Here is a 22,313-nt window from a genome sequence, read left to right as displayed (position 1 = left end):
TCTCTTTCAAAGCTTAAACACTTTCTAATCACTAATTTGTGTAGCGGTCATGTAATTGAGATTTTACTACTTTCAATTTAGGGTTAAACATATTTTCTTGCTTGATGTTAGTGTGCAGCCTTATGGTCACATAATTCCTCATATTGACAAATGCTTTTAATTTGGGACAATATGTGAATAATAATGAATGACACTATTTCAAATGCTTCTTGCCCTCCTCCGCTGTCCTCTCTTCCATAAACCCGGAGACCCCAAGCAGAGTAGGGAAATATACATATGTGGCCAATTGGTTCTCTTTCCATCTGACTTGCCATTAGAGCTCAGAAATGGCCTCATCACTTCTGCTCCAGCGGCCATCAGCGAGCCACAACGTCAACCTTATTCTGTGCATAACCCATGCACTGCTACCGCTTCATCTACATATTGTAAAATAAGATGGAGCGTCCTCGCTGCCCTGAAATCTTCACGGGTCAGTGACGATACAGCCCGAAGAGTTAAACAGGCAGACACAAATAAATAGGCTGTCTGCCAAAGACATGAACTATTAATCACATTCAAACTGATGGGGGCTTGTGGTGCATCTCCACAGTGTTTGCATGTAACCTGATCATGAACTGTTTTCTGAAATTAATTAAGTAAAGAGCGGAGGAAGAAAAAACACAATTCACTTCTTTTTTTTTTATTTCCGACAAAATAATTCCTAGTTTGAATATTTGTGTGACCAGCTGATGGCAAGAATGTGAAAACTCTACGAAATACATACTTTTATAATGCTCACCCAGATTTGTATACTATTCACCACCTAATAAAAGTGTGCTAAATATCCTGAATATAACCAACACTAGACAATGGAGGCACAAAGTCGAATAGTAGTACTAATACTGCTGCTGCCTAAGACACTGGCAGAGAGAGGGGGGGGAAGAAAGAAAGCCGATTCCCAGGACTGCGACAGTTACTTCTTGATGCTGGAGACACCCTGCAAACGATGGTGTTCCCTCAACCTGTGGAGAAGGAGGACAAATAATTAAGACCCATTTGAAAGACAACTCTCAACTGTTTGGTACAGATGAATTACTCTTAAGGGATGCTAACCTGACAGCATTAATCCTGATGAATCCAGAGGCATCACATGGGTCGTAGTTTCCCTGCACGTCCATGCTGGAGTGAAATAAAGATAGAGGCAGGAGAAAGACAGAGTTACAAGATAGTCTGCTGACAAAATGATCGAAATGTTTGGTATCATTGCAGTAAACATAAGAGACATGGGGCCTCATCAACTACTGGGATAACTGGATCATTGATAATCTACTCTTTTGAAATAATGTTCCGATGGATTTTCTTCTGAATGCTCCTCTTTAGCATTGTTTGTCCCGAATGACATGGAATCAATATCGCAGAATGAAAACACGCTCAGGTACACAGGAACACAACAGACGCAGATAAACCCATTTTAAAACAATCCCATCATATCAGCGGTGAGCTAAGTGGCTAGAGGATTTTCTAATCTGTTATTTTTGTCTTCAAGTTTATCCGCTTCTTCTAAAAAAAAAACTAAAAAAAAAAAAACTGCAAATCTATAACTTGTGGCACTGCGCGTTCTTTGTCGTTTAGGCTGTCATCTCGTCTTAGTGTGTGTGAGAGTCTCACAAAGTGTGCCCGTGTACTGTGTAATTACAGCAGTTTCTACCTGCAGTGCTTAATACACTCCCTCACAGAGTCCTCTCCTCCCTACGACACCCCCAACTACCAATGTACAGCTTGCACTCGTTCTTCAAAAGCACTTAGCAAAAGAGGAAATTGCCAACAAATGATAGGATAAACACCATAAAAAGAAAGACCGACAACTAAATCATCAACTCTCAATACAAGGCTCCCTACCCGGCACCTGAACACCATTATGAGTGAGTGGCTTTAAAGAATATGCGTGTGTGCGCATGTGTGTGTGTGTGTGTGTGTGTGTGTGTCAGAGTGTGTGAGTGTGTGTGTGTGAGTGCAAGCATGTGATGTTTTGTGTATTCCTTTAAGAAACCCTGCAGTCTAATTGAGAGTGGAGCCAGTGGACAGCGAGGACGGTGACATTTCTGTCTCAGATGGGTGCGGTGACCGGCTGTATTACCACTGTGTTAATGACGCCGTTTACTGTTGCCCGTGGAGAGCCAACAGGATGTCAGCGGGGCTTTCATGCCTAATCTGGTCTGTATGTGTAATGTGTGTGTTTGTGCCAGGTCTGCTTGCAGTGGCAAATAAGTGTGTGTGAGAGAAACTGCAGCTTCCAGGTGTATCACTGTTAGGTACAGGATATGCTTGTACTGATATAACAGCACTATAGAAGTTTTGATAAGCCCAAAATAAAAGAATCAAATTGAGGGAATCACAAATGATGAAATTAAAAATTAAAAAAAAAATCATAATTTATACCGTAGCCACTCAGCACTAAGTCTGTACCACTATTTATCTCCCTCTTACAAAGGACAAAATATATTGGATAAAATATTGTTTTCTTTTACTACTTTTCACTTTCCAAACCAGACTAAGAAATCGAACGGTTGACTGAGAGAGACATGTCTTCTCGTCTCCCTCTTTCTGACCTACTTAACTAGCATGACACCCAGGTACTTTCCTCTTAAAAGCCCAGTTAAATCCCTTCTCTCCTCTGGCTGAAAACGCCATTAGCTCTCTGACTCTAGGGTACAACTCGAGAGACTAAAGTGGAGATGGAGAGGCATATGGAGGGGTTTTACTTTGGTCAGCGCTGAGCCTGCCCAGAGGGTATCAGGGGTCAGCATCCTGAACAAACCCACTGTTACCACGGCTAAGAGGCCACGGGAGTGCAGTAGGAGGGGTTGGGGTCGGGTCTGCCCTCCAGGAACTGAGCTTGACACTTCTCTGATGTCTTTGTGAGGCAGGGTCGGTTTAGTACGTTGATGTGGAGGTCATAAGAGAACTTGGGCAAGCGGACCCAACAGGCTGGCGAACATGTGGAGTAGCTGCACTGTGCCCAGAGCAGCCAAACACAGCTGTCCAGTCGACAACGAACACACACTTTGATTCAGACACATGGCTTCTTGTGTTTTATAAGCACACCCACACACACTTTTATTCTGTCCACGCTTACCTGACCAACTCCTCGTTGTAAAGGGACTTGGGTGACTCTCGTCCCAGGATGTAGACTTGACCCTTGAAGACAGACAGCTGTACTTTGCCCTGCACATTCTCCTGGGACTTGTTGATGCAGTGACGCACAAAATCGCACTCTGGACTGTACCAGAAACCTAAGTCAAGCAAGGACACAGTAACATATTAACAAAACGTGGATGGAAGGTTTGTTCAAAAACAAGGGAAAAGATTACATTCATATTTGTCTTTACACGTAATATTATTAATTGTTATGTATTGGAAAATAGAAAACAAACAATATATAGAATAGACAAGTGGAGAAAGAGGCTCCTCCTCTATTCATCCTCTGTTAGCAGCAATGAGCACAGAGGTGTGTGTGATGCCCACACTTCCCTCTTTCAGGAGCTGAAACTCCTTCTCTACAGCTGGTCTCATTTCTGTTCCAGGTGAAGTTCATACACCCCTTTCTTTTGTCCCGTTTTGGTGACCTGGCCCATCAATGCCTGAGACAGATGGGCGAGGGACCTGTCTGTATATGTTCAGAGTTCAGACACGCCCCACTCACTCAGCAGGGGTCCTCCTCTCATAAGCGGCTGACCTCCACCTCATCGTCTGGCCATGTTCAAAGACACAATCTATCCTCGTGTTCATTGCCTCTGGATTGGCACACGGTAACAATAGCACACAGGTCCACTATTTTTTTATTTGATCTTCATGTTAGTTCTGTCCACATGTTGCTGCGAGCGTCTTTGCATGGTGGTTATTTGGGAAAAAAAAATTATTATCTTTTGTTCTCAAAATGTAATATATATATATTATATTTTGAGAACAAAAGATAATTTTTATATATATTTATTTTTTAAAGCCAATAATTGATACACATGTAGCTGTTGTTTACTTTCCACTTGTCAAATGCTTGCTACATCTGTTCTGCACTCCCCCTAATTGCTGCAATTTCTCTCGTGAAAATATGTTTGGCTAAATCATGCCGTATTAATGCAAAACAGATGCAGGACAGGTGGATTGTTAACATAAACCCCACTGCCAGCCGTCTGCTATCTATCTGCAGAGTTATTAATGATTTAAACCCACAATGGGTTTAATCTCTGCCCCGTTTCTGAAAGTAGCACCTTTATGCGTGTGTGTGTTTGCTTCCCGTCTCTGGAGGGTATAACTGAAGTGGCCTAGTCAGTCTCTAATGGCACTGATCCTATTATGTGGATGAAGGTGCAGGGGACTGGAGACTGAGCAGAAGGGATGATTAAGACACCTGAGCCAACACACACACGCACACACACACGCTAAGCCTTCGGACTATCGCCCAAATGATACTGGATTCTTTAGGACGATCATGCTATGGATTATTGGGTTATTAAAAAAAAAAAAAAAAACAACGATTTGTTTTTCTACATAATCAAATAAGATAAATAATCTTACATATCAGAGTTTTTTGATGTTTGGATTTTAAAAATGTACTGTGCCTTAACACAAAAGGGTGTAGAAGACAATCCAAATAACAGCATTAGTGAATCCATCTAATTAAGTTTATGTATTATCGGGAGTTACCGTTGTAGACGAGTTCGGAGAACTTGATACCCAGTCCCTGTTTGATCCGACGTACTTCTTTGTCCATGGTAAAGGTCTCTATGTCTAAATGGGCCTGCAACAGAATTGTGCCTCCTGGGGTTTCATATATTCCTGATAAACGCACAAAAAACACAATTAATAAGTATTCGCACAAAAACAGGAATGTACGGATCAGAAAGTGTATGTATGCACCTTTATCAGCAAATCTCATTTAACATAATATCGTCATGATTTTAAAGTCTACCACCTTTTTGAGACCCAAATGATTGTGGCAAAAAAACAGAGATAGTACACATCAATTCCTCCAATACATCCCTTGATTGCGTCACAACAGTCATCATCATAAGAAGTCATTCATATGAACATCAACTACAAGCCGTGTTCATCTGAACTCACTTCACGCAAGCTCCATTAGCCATCAGCCGTCTGACAGACAGGCCTTCACGCAGCTCACGAAACATGGATGAGCCTGTCCTGAGTAAATGACAGGGTAGGAGGCCCCTGCCAGCCTGGAGCCCGGACAAGGGCTCTGCATACCCTGCAATTTACCCCCTCTGGACAGGGAGGGAGGGGTGAGGGGAGAAAAGACGAGGTAGATGACAGGAGAAATGAAGCCGTCACTCAAATGTCAGCTAAAACAAAAAGGGGGGCAGGGTAAATGCTACCAGACTGATTTGACGACAGAAATAGGAGCTTTATCAATGACATCCAATTTTGTGAGAGCTGGAATTGTGAGTGTTGTTTTTTGTATTCAATACATGGTTCCTCACATCAATCACGTCAATTTGAATGATATTCAAACATTTGTGATTTAAGCTGTGCTGCCAACCAGCAGTGGAGCTCAAATCTGTACGACCCTAAATACTACAGCACCGTTCCTGATCTGAAAATTGAGAAGCACTTACTTTGTGCTGGCGGCCAAAAACAGAGCTTAGCAATGCTGCTAATTGGCTAATACCTCAAAAGGCTGCCACCTGAGCTAGAACGGCTTGTGGCTTTTTGATGATCCAAGGCCATAGAGGGCACGTAGGGACATTTCCGCTGGCTCTATCAGATAAATAAGTTAAAACTGCCCCAACACAACTTGGCTTAAGTGCTCCAAAAGAGAGCTAGCTTATCAGAGAGGAGCAAACAATGAAACGCTATCTGGGTAAGCTCCAACAGTGGCAGTTTAGTTAAGCTTAGAGACAACACACCCAGTGTTTTTTTTATGTCTTAATCTTTTATATGGTTACTGCAGGTATGCTAACCATGCTGCAGGGAGGGGTTCAGGTTAGGAATTAATTCTTCCTGAGCTGATCCCCTTTTATCCTTTGGGCAAACTGTTAGTCCAGCATAAACAGGCAACAACTGTAAATGAAAGCATATCAAATGGATTAAACCTGAAACTGTTTGCCATTTAATGGAGTTACATCTCCGTACAAATAATTTAATAAATGGCAACATACAAAAACACAAACTGTTTTTAGAGCTTTTGAAAAACTATTGTTTTTAATGCCTCCCTCCGTCTTGAGTTTGACAGCAGCGAGGACTGGGTGTAAGGTCCCCCGTTCATTAACAATAGATAGACATTTCCAACTGCTTTTGATAGGTGCACCTCAGCTAACACCATCACCGATGCACAGGTCAGAGGCCTGACAGCACTGTGACAGGAGGGAAATGTTAGTCTGGCACACGAGCTGTTGAATGTTTTGTAGCACGGTGACAATATTCTTGACAAACCATTTCAATCACCCGCGCCTCCCTGACCCAACACAAATAGGTATGACATGTGCCCATTCAATCCCTCCCATCATCTATTGTGCGAACGCGACTGCCAGTCCATAGGAGAGCAACATGCACACTTGATGGCAGTTATTCAACCACTTGGAAACCTTGTGCTCCACCTCTTCCTATTGCTTCTGTGGAGGAAAAAGCTTTGATCTTTTGTTCAGTCGACGGGAGCGAAAAGTGGACTTCCCATTTTCCAATTTCTACCTGCCATGTTGAGCCACAGCTACAAGGTTGTTGGCCAGTCAATTTGCCAATCATAGCATATATGGGGGAAAAAGGAGTGTGTGTGTGTGTGTGTGTCTCAGACAAGGCCAGGACAGCTCACTGCCCTTATATATTAGCTGTGGTAACCCATGAAGAGACCTAACAAAGGAACTTTTCAAGTTGCCTGTTGATACCAAAGATAGAGACAAAAACATCTCTGTGCGACTGCATGTGCACATATGTGATTGACTGTATTTGTGTCTGTGAAGCTTGTGCGTCGTTATCTTGGTCAGTGTGTGTGTTTTCTGTGTGTGTGTGCAAGCATAAGAGAATGGAAATAACTTCAGTGTCTAAGATTCCAGGTGAACCAGAGGAAATCATTCCCTTTGGAGGAGAGTGTGTTTGGCATTCAGCTTTTATGGAAGCGGAATAGCGAGTGTGACAAAAAGCACTCATGTAAAATAACTGCAAATTGCATGAAAGCCCTGGACACTGAAAGGAAAGCTGTTGAATTGATGTTGAATTATAATATTGAGGACGCGTTTTCAAAGTGCAAATATGTCCATCTCACTGCATTGTGTAAGTGAGGAGGCCTGTCAGATTAATCTGGCACAAAAAATAAAAATCATAACCGAGACGGATGAAAATAAATATCATTTTTAATTGCTTACCTCTGGACTTCATGCCAATGAAACGGTTCTCTACGATGTCAATCCGGCCCACACCGTGCTTTCCACTAAGAGAAAGACAGAGACGACTTTCAATTGAAAAACACATTATTTTCACTTTTAATTAGATTGGCCCACTTAAAGCCTTTCAGATTAAGTACATTCCTTGTCTACCCTGCTGGTCAAAAGCATTATCTGAATACAAAATACAATAAGAGATATTCATTGATTAATTAAGAACAAAAAAGAAAATTCACACCCTTGCTTTTCCTGTGAGCATCATTGGTTGTCATCGGTTAACCTTAGAACTAGCCGAGGCATCATCTAGAGTCAGTTTTATTCATCATAGCCTGTCCTCAAATATTATATTTTGAATAGCAAAGCTGAACAACTATTTTAGTCTCCCCTGACAAATCCATTCCATTAATACAAAACTACAAAAATTACAAACTACTTTGCAATGCATGTAATGAAGATGCAGCATTAACCTAAACAGATGCCTCATAAAAACTCAATAAAACAATGTGTGAAGGTGATGACAATTTCCTGAAAAGAAAATCCCAATTGGCAACAGGCTCAAAAGCGCCTCAGGAAAGATTTTTCTTCAGTCTGCTCACCTTCAGTGCTTTTCATTTATGCGGACAGTTGGAAAGAGAGAGACAGAGTGGGGGAGACACGGGAGGGAAAACTCCGGTGGGATTTGATCCCGGGCCAGCAGCGACAGACTCACACTTCAATCCAGAGGTGGTGAACTTAACCAATGCTACACCTCTGGGGACACTTACATACTATCCTGATAGAGAAGTTATCTCACTGGACATCTAACAAATCATTCATGGAAGTGCTTTTTAGTAAATACTTTAGAAAGAAAATGCTGACCCAATCTCATTAAGGTATGAGAAGATATCCAGCGGTGAGTTCTTGGACTTGCCTTCCTTCACATTGGTCACCTTCAGAGGCACTCCTGAAGGGAAAAACAATGTATTGAATGATATCACGCCAACATAATGATAGTAATTGGTACCGTGAACCATAAAGCAATTTTTATGTTTATGAGAGTCTGAAATGGCAATTAATGTAAAGTTTTCATTGTAGGTTGATTATAAAACATATTTATTTTGTTGCCCAACTGCAGCAAAAGCAGACGGCTGTAAAAAAAAATTAATTAAAAAAACTGCACCTGCATGAAAATGTATGGTATCGTTCACTACTAGGACAAAACGCTAATTATCTGCAAGAAGGGCAACAACAATCTAGTGTTTTCCATCGAGATCAAAGATAAATTAACATATAGCCCACAAAAGATCAATGAGTAAATCTGAAACCTTTACACAGTTAAAAAAAATTTGGAAAAATTACTACTTTCAAAAACAAAATGGAAAAATTAATTACAACAAAACAAAATAAAAAACAGCAAAGAGTTGATCAAATCTGTTGACAAGTGCTCGTCACTGAAATCAACAGTCGTCAGCTAAAAGTAAAAACCATTACAAAGGAGGCGGTGAGAAGGGCTAATAAATTCAAAGGCCCTGCTCATTTGAAAGCTGTGAAATTGTGGGCAGGCCTTTTCCTAATTCAATTACACGCGCAGCTTTGTTACCCAAACTCTCTTTAGCTACGAGATTTTTTTTGCGCCACTGAGTATTTGTGTGTTCATGCGCATGTGCAGGAGGGAAAAAATAAAAAAAATACTTGCAGATTCATCATCCTTCCACTATGTCTCTAATACACATTTCTTTTCTTTTTCTTTTTTCTTCTTTTTTTAAACACCCACGCTCGCTCAACACACTTCCTCTCTAAAGCCACTTAAACCAAGTACACATCAATCACTGTCATGGACCTGCTTATTCATGGCCTTCAACGAGCAACACAGGCCAAAGGTGGAGGCGAGGAAACAAACATGAGACGTGTGTGTGTGTGTGTGTGTGTGTGTGTCTCGAGAAGGGAATATAACCATTCGCAGGCAAGAAGAGGAAATGAGAAAAGAGCTGCTGATAGTCACTCTCCATCCATCCATCCATCCATCCAGTGTTCAGTCCTACACATACTTTAGCATGCTTGCAGTTGTCAGTCACATGGCTTTGAAGAGAAGAGCAGCACTTCTGCCTTTCAACCAGCGTTTACAAAGCCCTCATAGGAATGACACGTGAAGGACTTGACACATTATTTTAGACAAGGGCTTTGTTGATGGCCCATTCTCATATCGCGGGAATTGTGGTGGCTCCCATGAGGAACAAAAAGTACCTCCCAGTGCAGGAGAGGGCAGTATGGATGGTGCATTATCAAAACCGCACCCCCTCCCAGATACCTGATAATTAGATTAAAAGTTCAAATAAATTAAGTGTCTGAACGTGGGAGTGTAGGGGCTGGCCTTTCGTCCCTGTGCTCTCTTTTTTCCTCGCTCTCTCCATCATACGGGTTCTATCATTCACTGAGGGGTCTTTTTCTTTTCGTGATCCTTTTCTTCAGTTTTTTGCAGCCTAACAGTGCAGACAATGGAAGCACAGACACAGTTGTAGGAAAAATTACTGCTTTACATTTTTCCACTCTGTATCCTTTTCCTCTCCACTCCTTTGGCATGAAAGGAGGGACGGATGAAATATTTTTTTTTTCATTCTTTTAAAAAAAAAAAAAAAGGCAGAGAATCGGGGAATGAGAGTGTTTGACGGGGGAAAGGTTGCTGTCGTTAAATATTCTTTTTTTAATCAGTGAGAAAACTTTGGTGAGAAAGGCAGGGATGAAAAGGTGGGAGGGGGAAAGAAATGAAACATTCTTTTGCTGATCTTGTGCTCAGAGGGAGGAGTAGGCTCGGGCCTTTGTGTGGACAACTAAAACAGCTTTTGTCATAGGGTGCTCAATAAAGGCACAGAGAATATGTGTGAAAACGGAGCACAGGCCTGCAAAGAACCCGCGAAACCAGACCAGGCTTTACCACTTGGCCCCACTGTTTTACAAAAGCCCATCTCATCTCCAGATGAACAAACACCAACCTACTTGTTTTATAGTTAAACATTTTTTTTGGGAAACTGTTAAAGTTTGACCAGTTACAAGAACTTGTTTGGGACACCACTTCAGTGCAGATACATTTTGAACACTGAATGGCATTTCCACTTGCACTTTTAGCAGCTTCAGTGGTCGCACATATTCCCACCAAATCTTCTGCCAACCATCTGAACATCCCTTATATTACCTCATAAAAGCTACCCATCAAGCCCATGGGATCAGAGGAGCTAGTGTCTCTCAGCCGATTGATGTTAGAGCTCTGCAGCCTCCGCTAGTGACCAGGGATGAAGGGACATCTGTGCCGTTTGCCCGAGGCAAGGATGTTTCTTGCCATATTCTCTTTACGCAAACATGTGACACTTTCCACTATTCAGCTCAGCCCTCATGGCAATACATCTACTGAGCGTTACTCTAGCCCCTCAGGGCTCGGCGTATTAGCTGGACTTAAAACATCCGGCCTGTGTGTGCCCACAGGCCAAACATGGCAGCTTTGGACCAACTAAAGCTGTGAGGGGTTAAGGATAAGTCTGGGTGGTCAGGAATGGTGATAAACTGCAGCCGGGTCAGCATGAGAGCTGTAGCCCTGCAGCGATAACCATCAATGTTAAGTAACATGAAGGGACGTGGGCACTCTTACTGATGCAGGAGTTCAGAACTGAAGAATGCGAAGTATCTGAAGTGTCTTTTGCAGTGTGTGTGTGTGTATCAATATCGATGGGTAACACATTTCAGAAACTAAGCCTGGATAAAGTCCTGACATTTTTCAATGTAAGTTTCAAAGTTTAAATAAATAATTTATTTATCATTGATATTTGTTGTTTGTATCATGCGCACATATAAACAGGAAATACAAATTTAATTAAATTGACATTGAATAATATTAATAATCTCAGTACTGATCTTTCATAATGTATACTTGACTTTTTGGCATTATATTTTGGAAACCAAAAATGTAATTATTATTTTTAAAACAGCGGACTGACAGAACAAATGACGCATGTTGCAAGCACACACCATTTCCGAACTCTATCTCCAGGACATCGGGGGTGTTGGGAGAATCTTCCGGGTTCTTGGTCATCAGGTACAGGTCAGCCGGAGCATGACTCTGAAAAACACACAAAACACACACTTACCCTCTCCATTTCACACACTTTATTTCCTTTGATGAATAACCAGGACCTTCTGAGACCTCATCAAACAGTACTGCGGATGAGGAGGCGATTGAGTGAGGTGATAACGGACAACTAGAGACATAGTGGGAGAAGAAAAGAGAGGATGAGGCGTGAAAAAGGAGAAACCTGAAAACACCATCAGGAGTTGAGCAAGGACAAAGAGAGAGAAAAAAAAAATCAATGTTCCATTTTTCGCCTCTATTTCGTTTCATTTTCCCTGCATGGCCTTTCCCCACAGGGGAAGGCGGGGGAAAGTGTGATGCAGATAGAAGGATAAGGATAGTGGGAATGGGCAAAAGAAATGACATCCCCAAAAATAGTGAACACTTGTCAAAGCGCACCTGATAGTATGACAGAATCTGTGTCCTCAATAACATTCTGCTTGTCTGTAAAATCTCAGATATGTCGATTCTAGCATGTGCCTGTGGTTCTTCCCGCCACTTCTTCACTTCCTCCAATTTTCCAGTTTTTGATTATCTGAGTGACATTTCCTGTCTATTTTATTTACAAATGAAGCATTTTGCTAAATGGGCATCACACAACAAAAGCCTTAAAGTCCACACCCTAAATCCACTAAAGTTGTCCTGAGTGACAGATGTTTGTCGTTTTTCCAGATGGTGGGAGCCAGGAACGATTTCAGTAAGTCATGTTGGGACCTAAAAGAGCGTGGCGGTCTGACGTGTGTGTGCCCAACGATGTGGCCCTCCAACAATTACACAGCATTAGGACAAGACGATGGCCAATGTCTCCTGAGCTGAGGCAAATTGCAGGGGGACTATGCAAAATAACTACTGGGTGCATTTAAATGGAAAGCTTTACCAGACACTAAATCATCATACAATAACTAATCGGCATCCGCTCGTCACCTGTCAGTGAAGAGAAAACGAGCAGCGCAAATCACTTTCCTTCCTTTTAACTAAACACCAAAATTGACTGGGAAGGCGCCCGTCTTGCTCTCCTTTATTTTCTGCCTCAGTGCCCTGAAAGATGCCAAATGAGAGCGAGCAGAAGAGGGGTGAAATGACTACCCTAAAAGGCCTTTTGATGCATACTCTTTGAGGGACTGAATTTTAAATACTGGAGAATATGAATGTCTATGCATCTTGTGGACATGCTGGCTGTAAATGATTGGTTGTTGCATTCGTGACCTAAAGCCACTGTCTTTAGGTTAGTTGAGGTTGCTAAATTAAACTTTTTGCATATTACTTCTATGGTTTTGGACATGTTATGCATTAATTAAACAATGAGCTCTACATTAAGTCGGTCTATCTAAACAAATTGAAGCACATGTTTATATTTCAGCTTTGGATTTATTAAGATTTAGATTTCTGGTTTAAGGATTTTAGTATACTTCCAGAGTATCAAAATATCACTTTAATTCCAGAGTGAGTGTCTTTAAACTAAAAAACCATGAGTGCTTAACTGCGGTATGGCTTAAAATGTATACAAATTCATGCCTCAGGTTGAGGAATGCTTGAAAACTCATGCATACTCCAACCACGAGAGCTTAAACTTACTATTGGTCTATTGGATACAAAGAAAAAAAGGAAAAGTACGGGGAATGGGCTTGTTTCCAGTGTGCCAGAGATCAATGCATTTCAATTCAAACCCCCTGCAGGTGGAGCGGTCCCAAAGCCATGGCCCTGAAAGAGTGGAAAAGGTAGAGAGGGCGGGTGCAGGGGGTATTGGTGGGAAATGGGGCATGAAGCACACCATCATGTAGCACAGAGCAGCTCCTTTGGCAGTCTTTGCTCCTGCCATATTGTTGTGCTAAACGTGGCCCATACAGCACAGAAGAAGACTGACGCATGAACTTAAAGCAAGTAAATTTCTATCTTTCCACATATTAGTTGCCTCATTGGTTTTCAATCGAAGCCAACGGAGCCAAAAGAGGCAGAGGTGGCAGGAGGGAAAGAAGGGGAGAGTTGAGAGGGAGATAGAAGAGAAGAGGATGGGAAAAACATCTTTGACGCAATGGGTTGGAAATGACGTTTAAATCACTACGTTTCAAGTCTGTCCTTCTCTTTAAAATGCAAACACGGCAAATTGAGACAAGAATAAAACAATATACACGTGCTGAAGAGATATCTATATTCTTAACACCAATGATGTTTTGGTTAATGTTAGGGCCTTCGGCTGAATTTAATGTGGACAACAAGCACTTCAACATTGAGGCAAAGCTAAAGGGAGCTCTCGCTAAGTATTACAGGTCAGACCAATCAGACCTAGGGGCAGCGAAGGCACATGATAAACGCTGACCTCTTTGCTTCAAAGCACACATTCACATGCATACATACACCTATAAGCCCACTTCCTTCCCCTGCAGGCAGTCCTCTGTCCATCCTTCTTTCCAGCCAGCCATGCGACCAGCAGAAAACAAGTTTTCATTTCCTCTCGGTGACAGCGGCCTGGCGTCACGCTCCTTTACTCCTGGTCACCACGAGCAGTGGCCCATCAGCCCCCTGATCAAAGAGCGCAGCGGGCCCGAGGAGGCTCACTGACACAGGCTATAATTAAGACTGAGGTGATGTTTTAATGACTCAAGACGAGTGTCAGGCTGCCTCAGGCTGGGCCCTGACTGCTCATATGTGGGGAGACAGAGAGAGGAAGTAGTGGGCGGACTGTGGGGCGTGGAGAAATCTATTAATTGGCATATTGCTGCTCAAATCTGATGAACATAACATATAGGAGATGTGGCATACTGGACGGTAATAGAAATCGGAGCCGTCAGTGCCAACTACGGGCGGCTGATACGCTTTAAATCTTCTGTGATAAGCATTGAAAATGTTACGTTGCAATGCCGCTATATATATATATATATATTTTACTCTGAAACATTCAATACAGCAACATTTACAGATTAAATAATAAAGTGGGACATTTTGTTTATGGCTAATCGTGTGAATTAAATGCGCATCCACAAATAAAAATCCTCTATCCAATATTGCTATGAAGCAGACATTGAAGGGATATCATTTTAGGCATACAATCCAACCTTGAAAACAAGACCAGGTTTATAGGAGCACAATTTGCTCAACCTCTCAATGCAGTCAACAGGTAAATGCTAATGGTATTAAATGTGACTGTATGAACATAGCAAATAGCCAAAGTTGCCCTGGGCGCATGTCTTCACATAGGTTAATGCTGCCAGATGGAAGCGAGTAAATACAACAAAAGTCACCAGGCCATTGTGCTAAGGCAAGGGGGTTTGGGGTTATCAGGAAGGATACCGTGTTAATCATAGAGTAACCTGAACTCTGCTGACTCTTATCTACAGGAGAACATATGAGCGACCATTCGGACATTTCCTAATCTGACTGTTGAGCAGAGAGGGGCCTTTGTATCACATGGGGGGCGTTGTGGGGTTTGAATAGTCGAGGTCCACCCTGAGCCTTTAGGGCTGTAACTGGAGGAGAGAGAGAGGCCGATACAGAGGGGAGATACTTAGAACATGATGACCTCTTTCAAATGACCCTACAGGTCGATCAAAATCTGTCATGTTGTTAGAAATTCATTATGTTGTTGTAACACTGGTTACTTCTCGTCAAAATCATATTTGCATTCATTTCCTGCTTTAAATTGCATTTAATGTAATAATAATAATAATAATAATATAATGTTAAAAGCTGGGAATTATGTTTAGATATATTGTTGTTGTGTTGTTTACTCTGACCCTAAATAACAAAACACACTTTGTAAAATGACCAATTGCCAGAGGGGGCAGAGGTTTTGGCTACTGAACATTTCTCAATAAACACAGCTTGTTCAAAGTTCAAAATATAATTGTGTGCCCTGGGTAATGTATTCAAATCCTTTTACCACTCTGGACCCCTGCACCATGAATATTTCATTGTATTTAATGCCATTAATCGATTCAATATTGGAGTAAATGGTCCAAAACAAAACCCCTGAATGAATCGGTTGCACAATACTGTCATCATACATCGCTATGCTATTGAGCCGGTCCGCCTCATTCTTTTTAAAACATTTCTCCACAGGCCGACCAATAAAGGAGGCAGCGGAGGGGTGGGAAAGGGACAGAGAAAGAGAGTGAGAGTGAGATAGAGGTCCGTGAGTTACAGTGGCCCTGCCCCTGCATCTCCACTCCAGCAGCGCGGGACCCCCTCGCCTCCATGTGACACCCTGTCCATTGGGGACTCATCTGTCTGGTGCGCTGTCTTTGTACTTTACTGTTACTGGTGACATTTTGGTGTCACGGTGTCACGATGAAATGGCTCCCCTCCCACGTCGCAGCCCGCGGCGCCGCAACCAGTGGAACAATGAGGTCCCGAGGAGTTGGGGCTGGAACTCAGGAGGCCCCAGCTGGGCGCAACGCCCTAACCCTTCCCCCTACCCGGCTCCCATGAAATCGGGAATTAGTCGAAGCGTTGCTGACGACAAGTCAGTGTCTGTGTGTCCCAGGCTCTTCCCAGGGCCTGGCGAAGACCCGGGGTGAGGAGAGACACAGACACAGACACAGCGACCAAGGGATGGGAGCTTTGGGGGTCACCGGGGGCAACCTGTATGTACTGCTTTGACCCCTGACCCCAGCAGAGATCAAACTCTGTCTCACCCATGGAAATGTGGGAGTGTGGGAGATGTTAGTCTCTGCTGGTGCTGGCATTGGTCAGCAGAAGAGACAGTAACTCTACTTGCGTGATATTTTTACTGTCGCTCCAAGAGGATGATGCATTTAAACAGTAAAAAAACAAAAAAGGTGTATTATTTTGTCTGTCTGCTGTTGTGGAAATGACAGTGAACATTGTGTGCATGAGAGGACAAAGGGTTTTTTTCTAGTGTAAAACTGTTTCAATTTTAAAATCTATTTCTGTGTTGGATGACAAATGTTCCGTGTAATTTTGTCTGATTGTTCTATTCAGAATTGAACATCATCATGATCAAGTAGTATAAAAGATTTATAAAAACAGGTCCTGATCTGATGAGACATCGACTGTCCAGATTGTTATATAGAATCCAAAGACGTTGCATCTAAAACTGTTCAGGTTTATGTTTTCGCCGTCACAAATGTCTCCAGTTCAGTTTTTACAGGTTCTTGAATAATAGTGTCAGCGATTAGTATTACGCATAAATATGCAAGTCAGTATTGTCGGGGAACATGCATTTGGGTGAAATAATAGTATTATATAAGTTATATAAGCTGAGCAACTTTCTATGTATTCAACCAGTGCATATCTAAAGACATTTCTGTAGTTACCATAAATGTGTGGGTTTCATTAATATACCAGCACATCACATCCACAGGGCCAACAGGAGGACAAGGGAACGAAAAACCATAAATATAACCCATTTCTCATCAGGAATTTGTAGACATTGTGAACTGGTCTTACCTTGGGATTCTCCAGGATGCCAGACTCATAACTGTAACGAAACATAATTCAGAAAATGACTGAAAACAAGGGGAAATTGAAACTGGCTAAATAAGGAGCATCGCAGCAGTCCTACCCACCTTATATGCATGAGGTTGGCGTCCATGCTCCAGGGGGCCTTAGGCGTGACAGGCACAGGGATGCCATGTTTCTACAGTTTGACAGAGAAAGCTCTATCGTTACATACGGTTTGGTTTACCTGTAAGCTAACTGCACCTGAAGGTTAGAGACGATCAATAAATAAATAAATACATAGACACATATCAGAGCTATACTTGTCTTTTGAAAAAGTTCAGAATACGAGAAACCAAGCACACTATTTTAAGCGGCTGTTTGTTTTTGCGTAACCAAAAGGCCCCAAAAACAATAAAAAATGAAGACATATGTTCAAAGGAAAAGTCAACAATTCAGTGTCTTAACATTGTGTGATTTCACAAGTGTGCCAGAGGCCACCAAGAGTGGTGTTCACTAAAACATGACCACCCTCTAGTGGGGAAAAACTGGTCAAAACCATCATCTAAATGGGACCATTTGAACAAACCACAGATATTTCTGGTTCAATTAAATCAATGCTTTTCTTTTAATATGCTGCTGATAAATCATCCCAAATGCTTCAGACAAGAGAAATATTTTTCAAACCAAAATTTCAAATTGGATACTTTAATAAGCTTAAATTAATCTGTGATAAATACAGTACTTTCATCCATGACAAGTTGTTGTAGGTTCTTACTTGTTGCTATTTGACATTTTATAGACCAAATGGTGAATCAATAATTCAAAATCATTGAAAGATTTCTTAATAATGAAAGTAGTCCTTAGTAGGCACCCCTCGACAACACCAAATTGAACTATGGATAATAAGTCAGAGTTCAACATAAACAGACTGAAGGAGTTACCTGTGCATATTCCATCAGGTCTGTTCTCCCCCGGAAGCGGTTGTAGAAGTCAGGGATCCTCCACGGTGCAATGATCTGAACAGCACCAACAGAAAGAGTGAGAGAATCAGCCTGGCTGCAGCACCATCATCATCGTCATCATCATCATCTAGCAGATGCCGTGTCACAGTACAAGCCATGAGCTCCATACAGTAAAACAGCGAACTTACTTCAACTTCAGGGTAGAGGGCGTAGCATGTGAGCTCAAAACGAATCTGGTCATTGCCCTGCAAGACAACCACAATGGCTCAGCTTCATGTGCCACAATGTTCAGCGGTATTTATGTTCACTTTAAAATTAACAGTATCTGACAGTGTGCACAGTAACAAATAATTTCATTATTAATTAAATTGTTTGTCTGTGAAAGGGTCAGAAAATAAAGTTTGGCTATTTCCCAAAACCTAAATTGACATATTCGAAAGACTACTAAAGATACTATGCAAATTACTTTTCTGTCATTCGGCTAATTGATTTATTAACAATTCAGCACAAGAGTGCAGTGATGGTTGAGCGGTGATGTTTCCTATATCAGGATTGACATGTGACAAATACCAAGATCACATCCTGCTTGTGTTCTCATTCCAATATTTTATTGTACATTGCTCGGTCTCTTTCTTCATTAATCGGCATCAAGATAAAAACTAAAATATAAAAAAGGGAAGCATGCTGCATTGTCTTAATCATCACAAATAAGAACATCATGAATAAATAAATACAGCTGATGTTACAAGGTATTATCTGAGGGCTGTATTGTAACTTTATGATGTGGTATCTGTCTCCATCTCTAGGCAAAACGTGGACACTGCATTTTCGACTTACTGAAGTAGAAATAATACCAACATATTTGTATGAATTAAAGAAGGCATATTAAAGAAATGAAAATGTATTTCTTCTGAACTCAATCACAATGCAAAACGATTATACTTATTATACAATTTAACAACAGTGCCAATCAATGCACTACTATAGTCGTTATCATCTTAAAAAGCTCTTGACAATGTGAGAGGCTTCCAGATTAAGCTGTCAAATTTGGCATGAAATCCAAGCTAAACATTAAAAAGTTCACGCACTGCTCAGTAATATTAATCAGAAAACTATTCACCAGGCCTCCAGAGCAAAAAAAACATGTGTATTTTCCTTTGAATTGCAGTGACTCGTTTCATTTAGCTGAAAGTGCTGACGATAGAGATAACAACATCCGTTTTAGATTTGCAGGAAACATCTATTTTCTTATAATGAATACGCGACTAACAGAAATGATAGTTTCTGAATGAAGGAGAGCAGTGGCTCTGTGGAGGTCCGATTTCTCAGTGACTGTTTGGTCCAAAAAAAGTTAATCTTCAAACCTACAAACATGTGGCCTGAATCCTCTTGCCCAGTCTATGGACGGTGACGTTAATTGTTTGCATTTAGAAAAGACTGACGTGGGGCCTGTTAGCACAATGCTGAGGGTTTAATACCCGTGTAAGAAAGTGGTCTTTAGTTCAGTATCATCCCCCAAACTTACTCTTCTGTCCCAGCTGTAGTATTAAAAACAGGTAAAAGAAACCGCCAATTTAAACGTTAAACAGATTTCATTTAGCAGATTGTTGGATATTCTCCCTCCTCAGAGTAGTCTCTTGTCCCGTGTCTGGTTTACCTTTCCTGTGGCACCGTGGGAGACAAACTGGGCACCCTCTCTGCGTGCAATCTCAACCTGACTGCGGGCGATGCAGGGCCGAGCTATAGCCGTGCCCAGCAGGTATCGGTCCTCATAGACGGCATTGGCCTGAACCGAGGGCCAGATGAAGTCCTCCACAAACTCTGAACGCAGGTCCTCAATGAAAACCTACACAAGAACGAACATCAGGACATACACAACAGGGTTTAATGGTAAGTCTTCAGTTTTAATTTATGGGCCATTTTGATGTTAGAAATATTGAATGACATCTTTCCCTTCTTGGGAAAGAAATAACAGATGATTTCTTGCCACAAAAGAGCTGTGTTTCTCTCATATATATATATATATATATATATATATATATATATATATATATATATATATATATATATATATATATATATATATATATATATATATATACACACACACACACACACACACACACACACACACACACACACACTTTCTATAAATGTCACAATATCAGTGTTGAATTAGTCAAAATCATTTTTGCCACTATGATCGTGGAGGTCTGATCATACTGTCTCTTACCTTCTTTGCACCGAGCTTTTCGGCCTTTATCCGGGCAGCTTCAAAATCTTCATCTTGCCCAATGTTGGCCTTTAATAGAACATCACAGTGACTCAAACACAGTATGTATACACAGTTTCACAAATACTTGCAACTGAAACTAAACTGTGCTGTCATTTCCATTTAGAGCTCATGTGCTGGCTCATGACTGTGCATGCATTAATTCTGCCAATCCACGATCTTGTAATTCAGATCACGTTTGTTGAGGAGATGTTGCAATCACCTCACAGCAGAAAGCCAGCATGAACACCACTTAAGGGTTTGAAGAGGCCGCCTGATCTCCCGAGCTGAATAATAAATACATTCCTGCAAAGATGTGATACTACTCTAGTAAACAGAGCGAACACACCTGCAGTTTAACCCGCAACTACTGTGCTTCCGATATTTTCAGTACTTTATTATTTCAATTTCAGTGCAGTAGATTAAGGATGAGTCACATTCAATGTTTCAATTCAATATACATATTAAAAACCTCTTTGACAGCCAGCGGCACTAAGTTGACTCTGTTTACTTGTGAATTACACTTGCAAAACCGGTGCTTTATTTAAAGTTCATTTTACATACAGATATCCATATCGCAAATTAAAAACCTCATCTTTTCATATTACAGGGAAAGCCATAAGCAGTTATCATTGTATAATTCTGCCTGCCTGTTGATGCAATACTCTCTGAAAAATATGCAAATGCATAATTCATCAGAGACAATCAATTATGAATTGGATCAGTGACTGCTATTTTTTTTTCTACTCCCCTAAAGAGCCAAAGCCAAAAAGAGTTGGTGGGGCTGCACCTCACTTGTCACAGCAATGAACTGCAGACAATCTCACCCCACAAAGCCACCGATTGAAAAGTTAGACAGCACGAACATCTGCCTGCTTTGCACTTTTAAACTGCCTCCCAGCAAAAAGTTAATCCAGCTAGATTTGTGCTGGCATTATGAAGCCAACCCCTATGTGGGTAGGAGTCAACTGATTATAGCAACGACCGTTTTTTTTGCCACTGCCAATGGAAACCTCAAAATTCCAGTAGGACATGTTGTGTCAGCTGCCTGGAATAAGTACCTCTTAAAATGTTAGTGGTGTATGGCCTGAAGAAACGGCTGGTTGGAAGCACAAACAAAGACACCTGTTTCCCACACCCTAAACCTTACCAGGAAGGCGATCACATCGTACCCCTGTTCCTTCAGCCAAACCAGAATACAGGATGTGTCCAACCCGCCGCTGTAGGCCAGAATCACTGTTCCTTTAGACATCCTGAGGGGTTCAGTTCAACAGGTGGAGAAGCTGTGGAGTGGCAGAAGAGAAGAAACAGGGAGGCCATTATAATGTCACTAGCTGGGGAGGAAATGTAAACGTACAACCCGAGTGTACTAACTAGGATCTCTGAAGACTATATCTGTATCTGTTATATCTATATCTGTTTTTTAACATTCCGATTTGCCCATTGGAAAAAAAATTTTTTAAAAATGCAAAGGAGGAAGAACACAGCCACAGTGATTGGAACATAATTGGATAATCTGCATTAATCAGGCGGTACATAACAAACTAAAACGTCATTCACTGCTACTTGATGCTGCGCAACTGTCGCTGCCGTGATCGACAGATAACACGTTGCATTGAATTAAATACAAATATAAAAACAAGAATGCGGGTTGTACTTACGAGAGAGTGTGAGACAAGTGAGAGTTTTCCAGCGACGTTGTCGGTCGGTGAGAACTGGACGAGAGCAGCGGCAGCGTGTTTGGTTAACAGGCTGCTTCGGTCTGACTGGTTCAACCCACATTGCATCATCCATTGACAAATGACAAATATGCTCTCGTGTGCATTGTGGGAATTGTAGGATGCAGCGTTTGGAGCTCTAAGTCAGAATATCTATTCAAATTTCGACCATTTCGGTTTTAATAGGCAAGTGCAATACTAAATCGATGGAGTATCCTTTAAGCAGCGATAGACTAAGCATTCAGATCCTTTACTTAAGTAAACATATAAATATATATATAAAGTAACTGATATATTATTATATTACATTAAAAAAGATGTTGCTAGGTATTTTAGGGCTGGGCCCCCTCCAAAATGGTCACAAGATAAATTTGATGGTTAAAATAAAAAAAATAAAACAAGGTACTGCCTCACAAATTCTTATTCATTTTGTTGGACGTTTCTCTAACCATCATGGCAGCGTTCACAAGCCCACTGCAACATTACACAAAACAA

The 22,313-nt window shown here is 41.4% G+C and overlaps 1 protein-coding gene across 1 annotated transcript; it reads right to left on the bottom strand.

The window, feature by feature from the left end:
• Nucleotides 1–663: 663 nt before the first annotated feature.
• On the bottom strand, nt 664–21,874 carry ass1 (argininosuccinate synthase 1). Its single transcript, XM_034546537.1, has 15 exons — nt 21,762–21,874; nt 21,251–21,383; nt 20,062–20,130; nt 19,486–19,674; nt 18,017–18,073; nt 17,808–17,882; nt 16,992–17,062; nt 16,873–16,903; nt 11,367–11,457; nt 8,229–8,313; nt 7,353–7,417; nt 4,684–4,815; nt 3,116–3,272; nt 1,093–1,158; nt 664–1,001 (listed from the first exon to the last, which is right to left on the bottom strand). Exons 2-15 carry the CDS (start codon nt 21,350–21,352, stop codon nt 953–955), a joined length of 1,239 nt encoding a protein of 412 aa, XP_034402428.1. The 5' UTR covers nt 21,353–21,383; nt 21,762–21,874; the 3' UTR covers nt 664–952.
• Between the last annotated feature and the right edge of the window lie 439 nt (nt 21,875–22,313).

The sequence above is a fragment of the Cyclopterus lumpus genome, chromosome 12, assembly GCF_009769545.1.
Source record: "Cyclopterus lumpus isolate fCycLum1 chromosome 12, fCycLum1.pri, whole genome shotgun sequence".
NCBI lineage: Eukaryota > Metazoa > Chordata > Actinopteri > Perciformes > Cyclopteridae > Cyclopterus > Cyclopterus lumpus.
The sequence above is the reverse complement of the archived record's forward strand: the minus strand, read 5'-3'. Positions and strand labels throughout refer to the sequence as shown.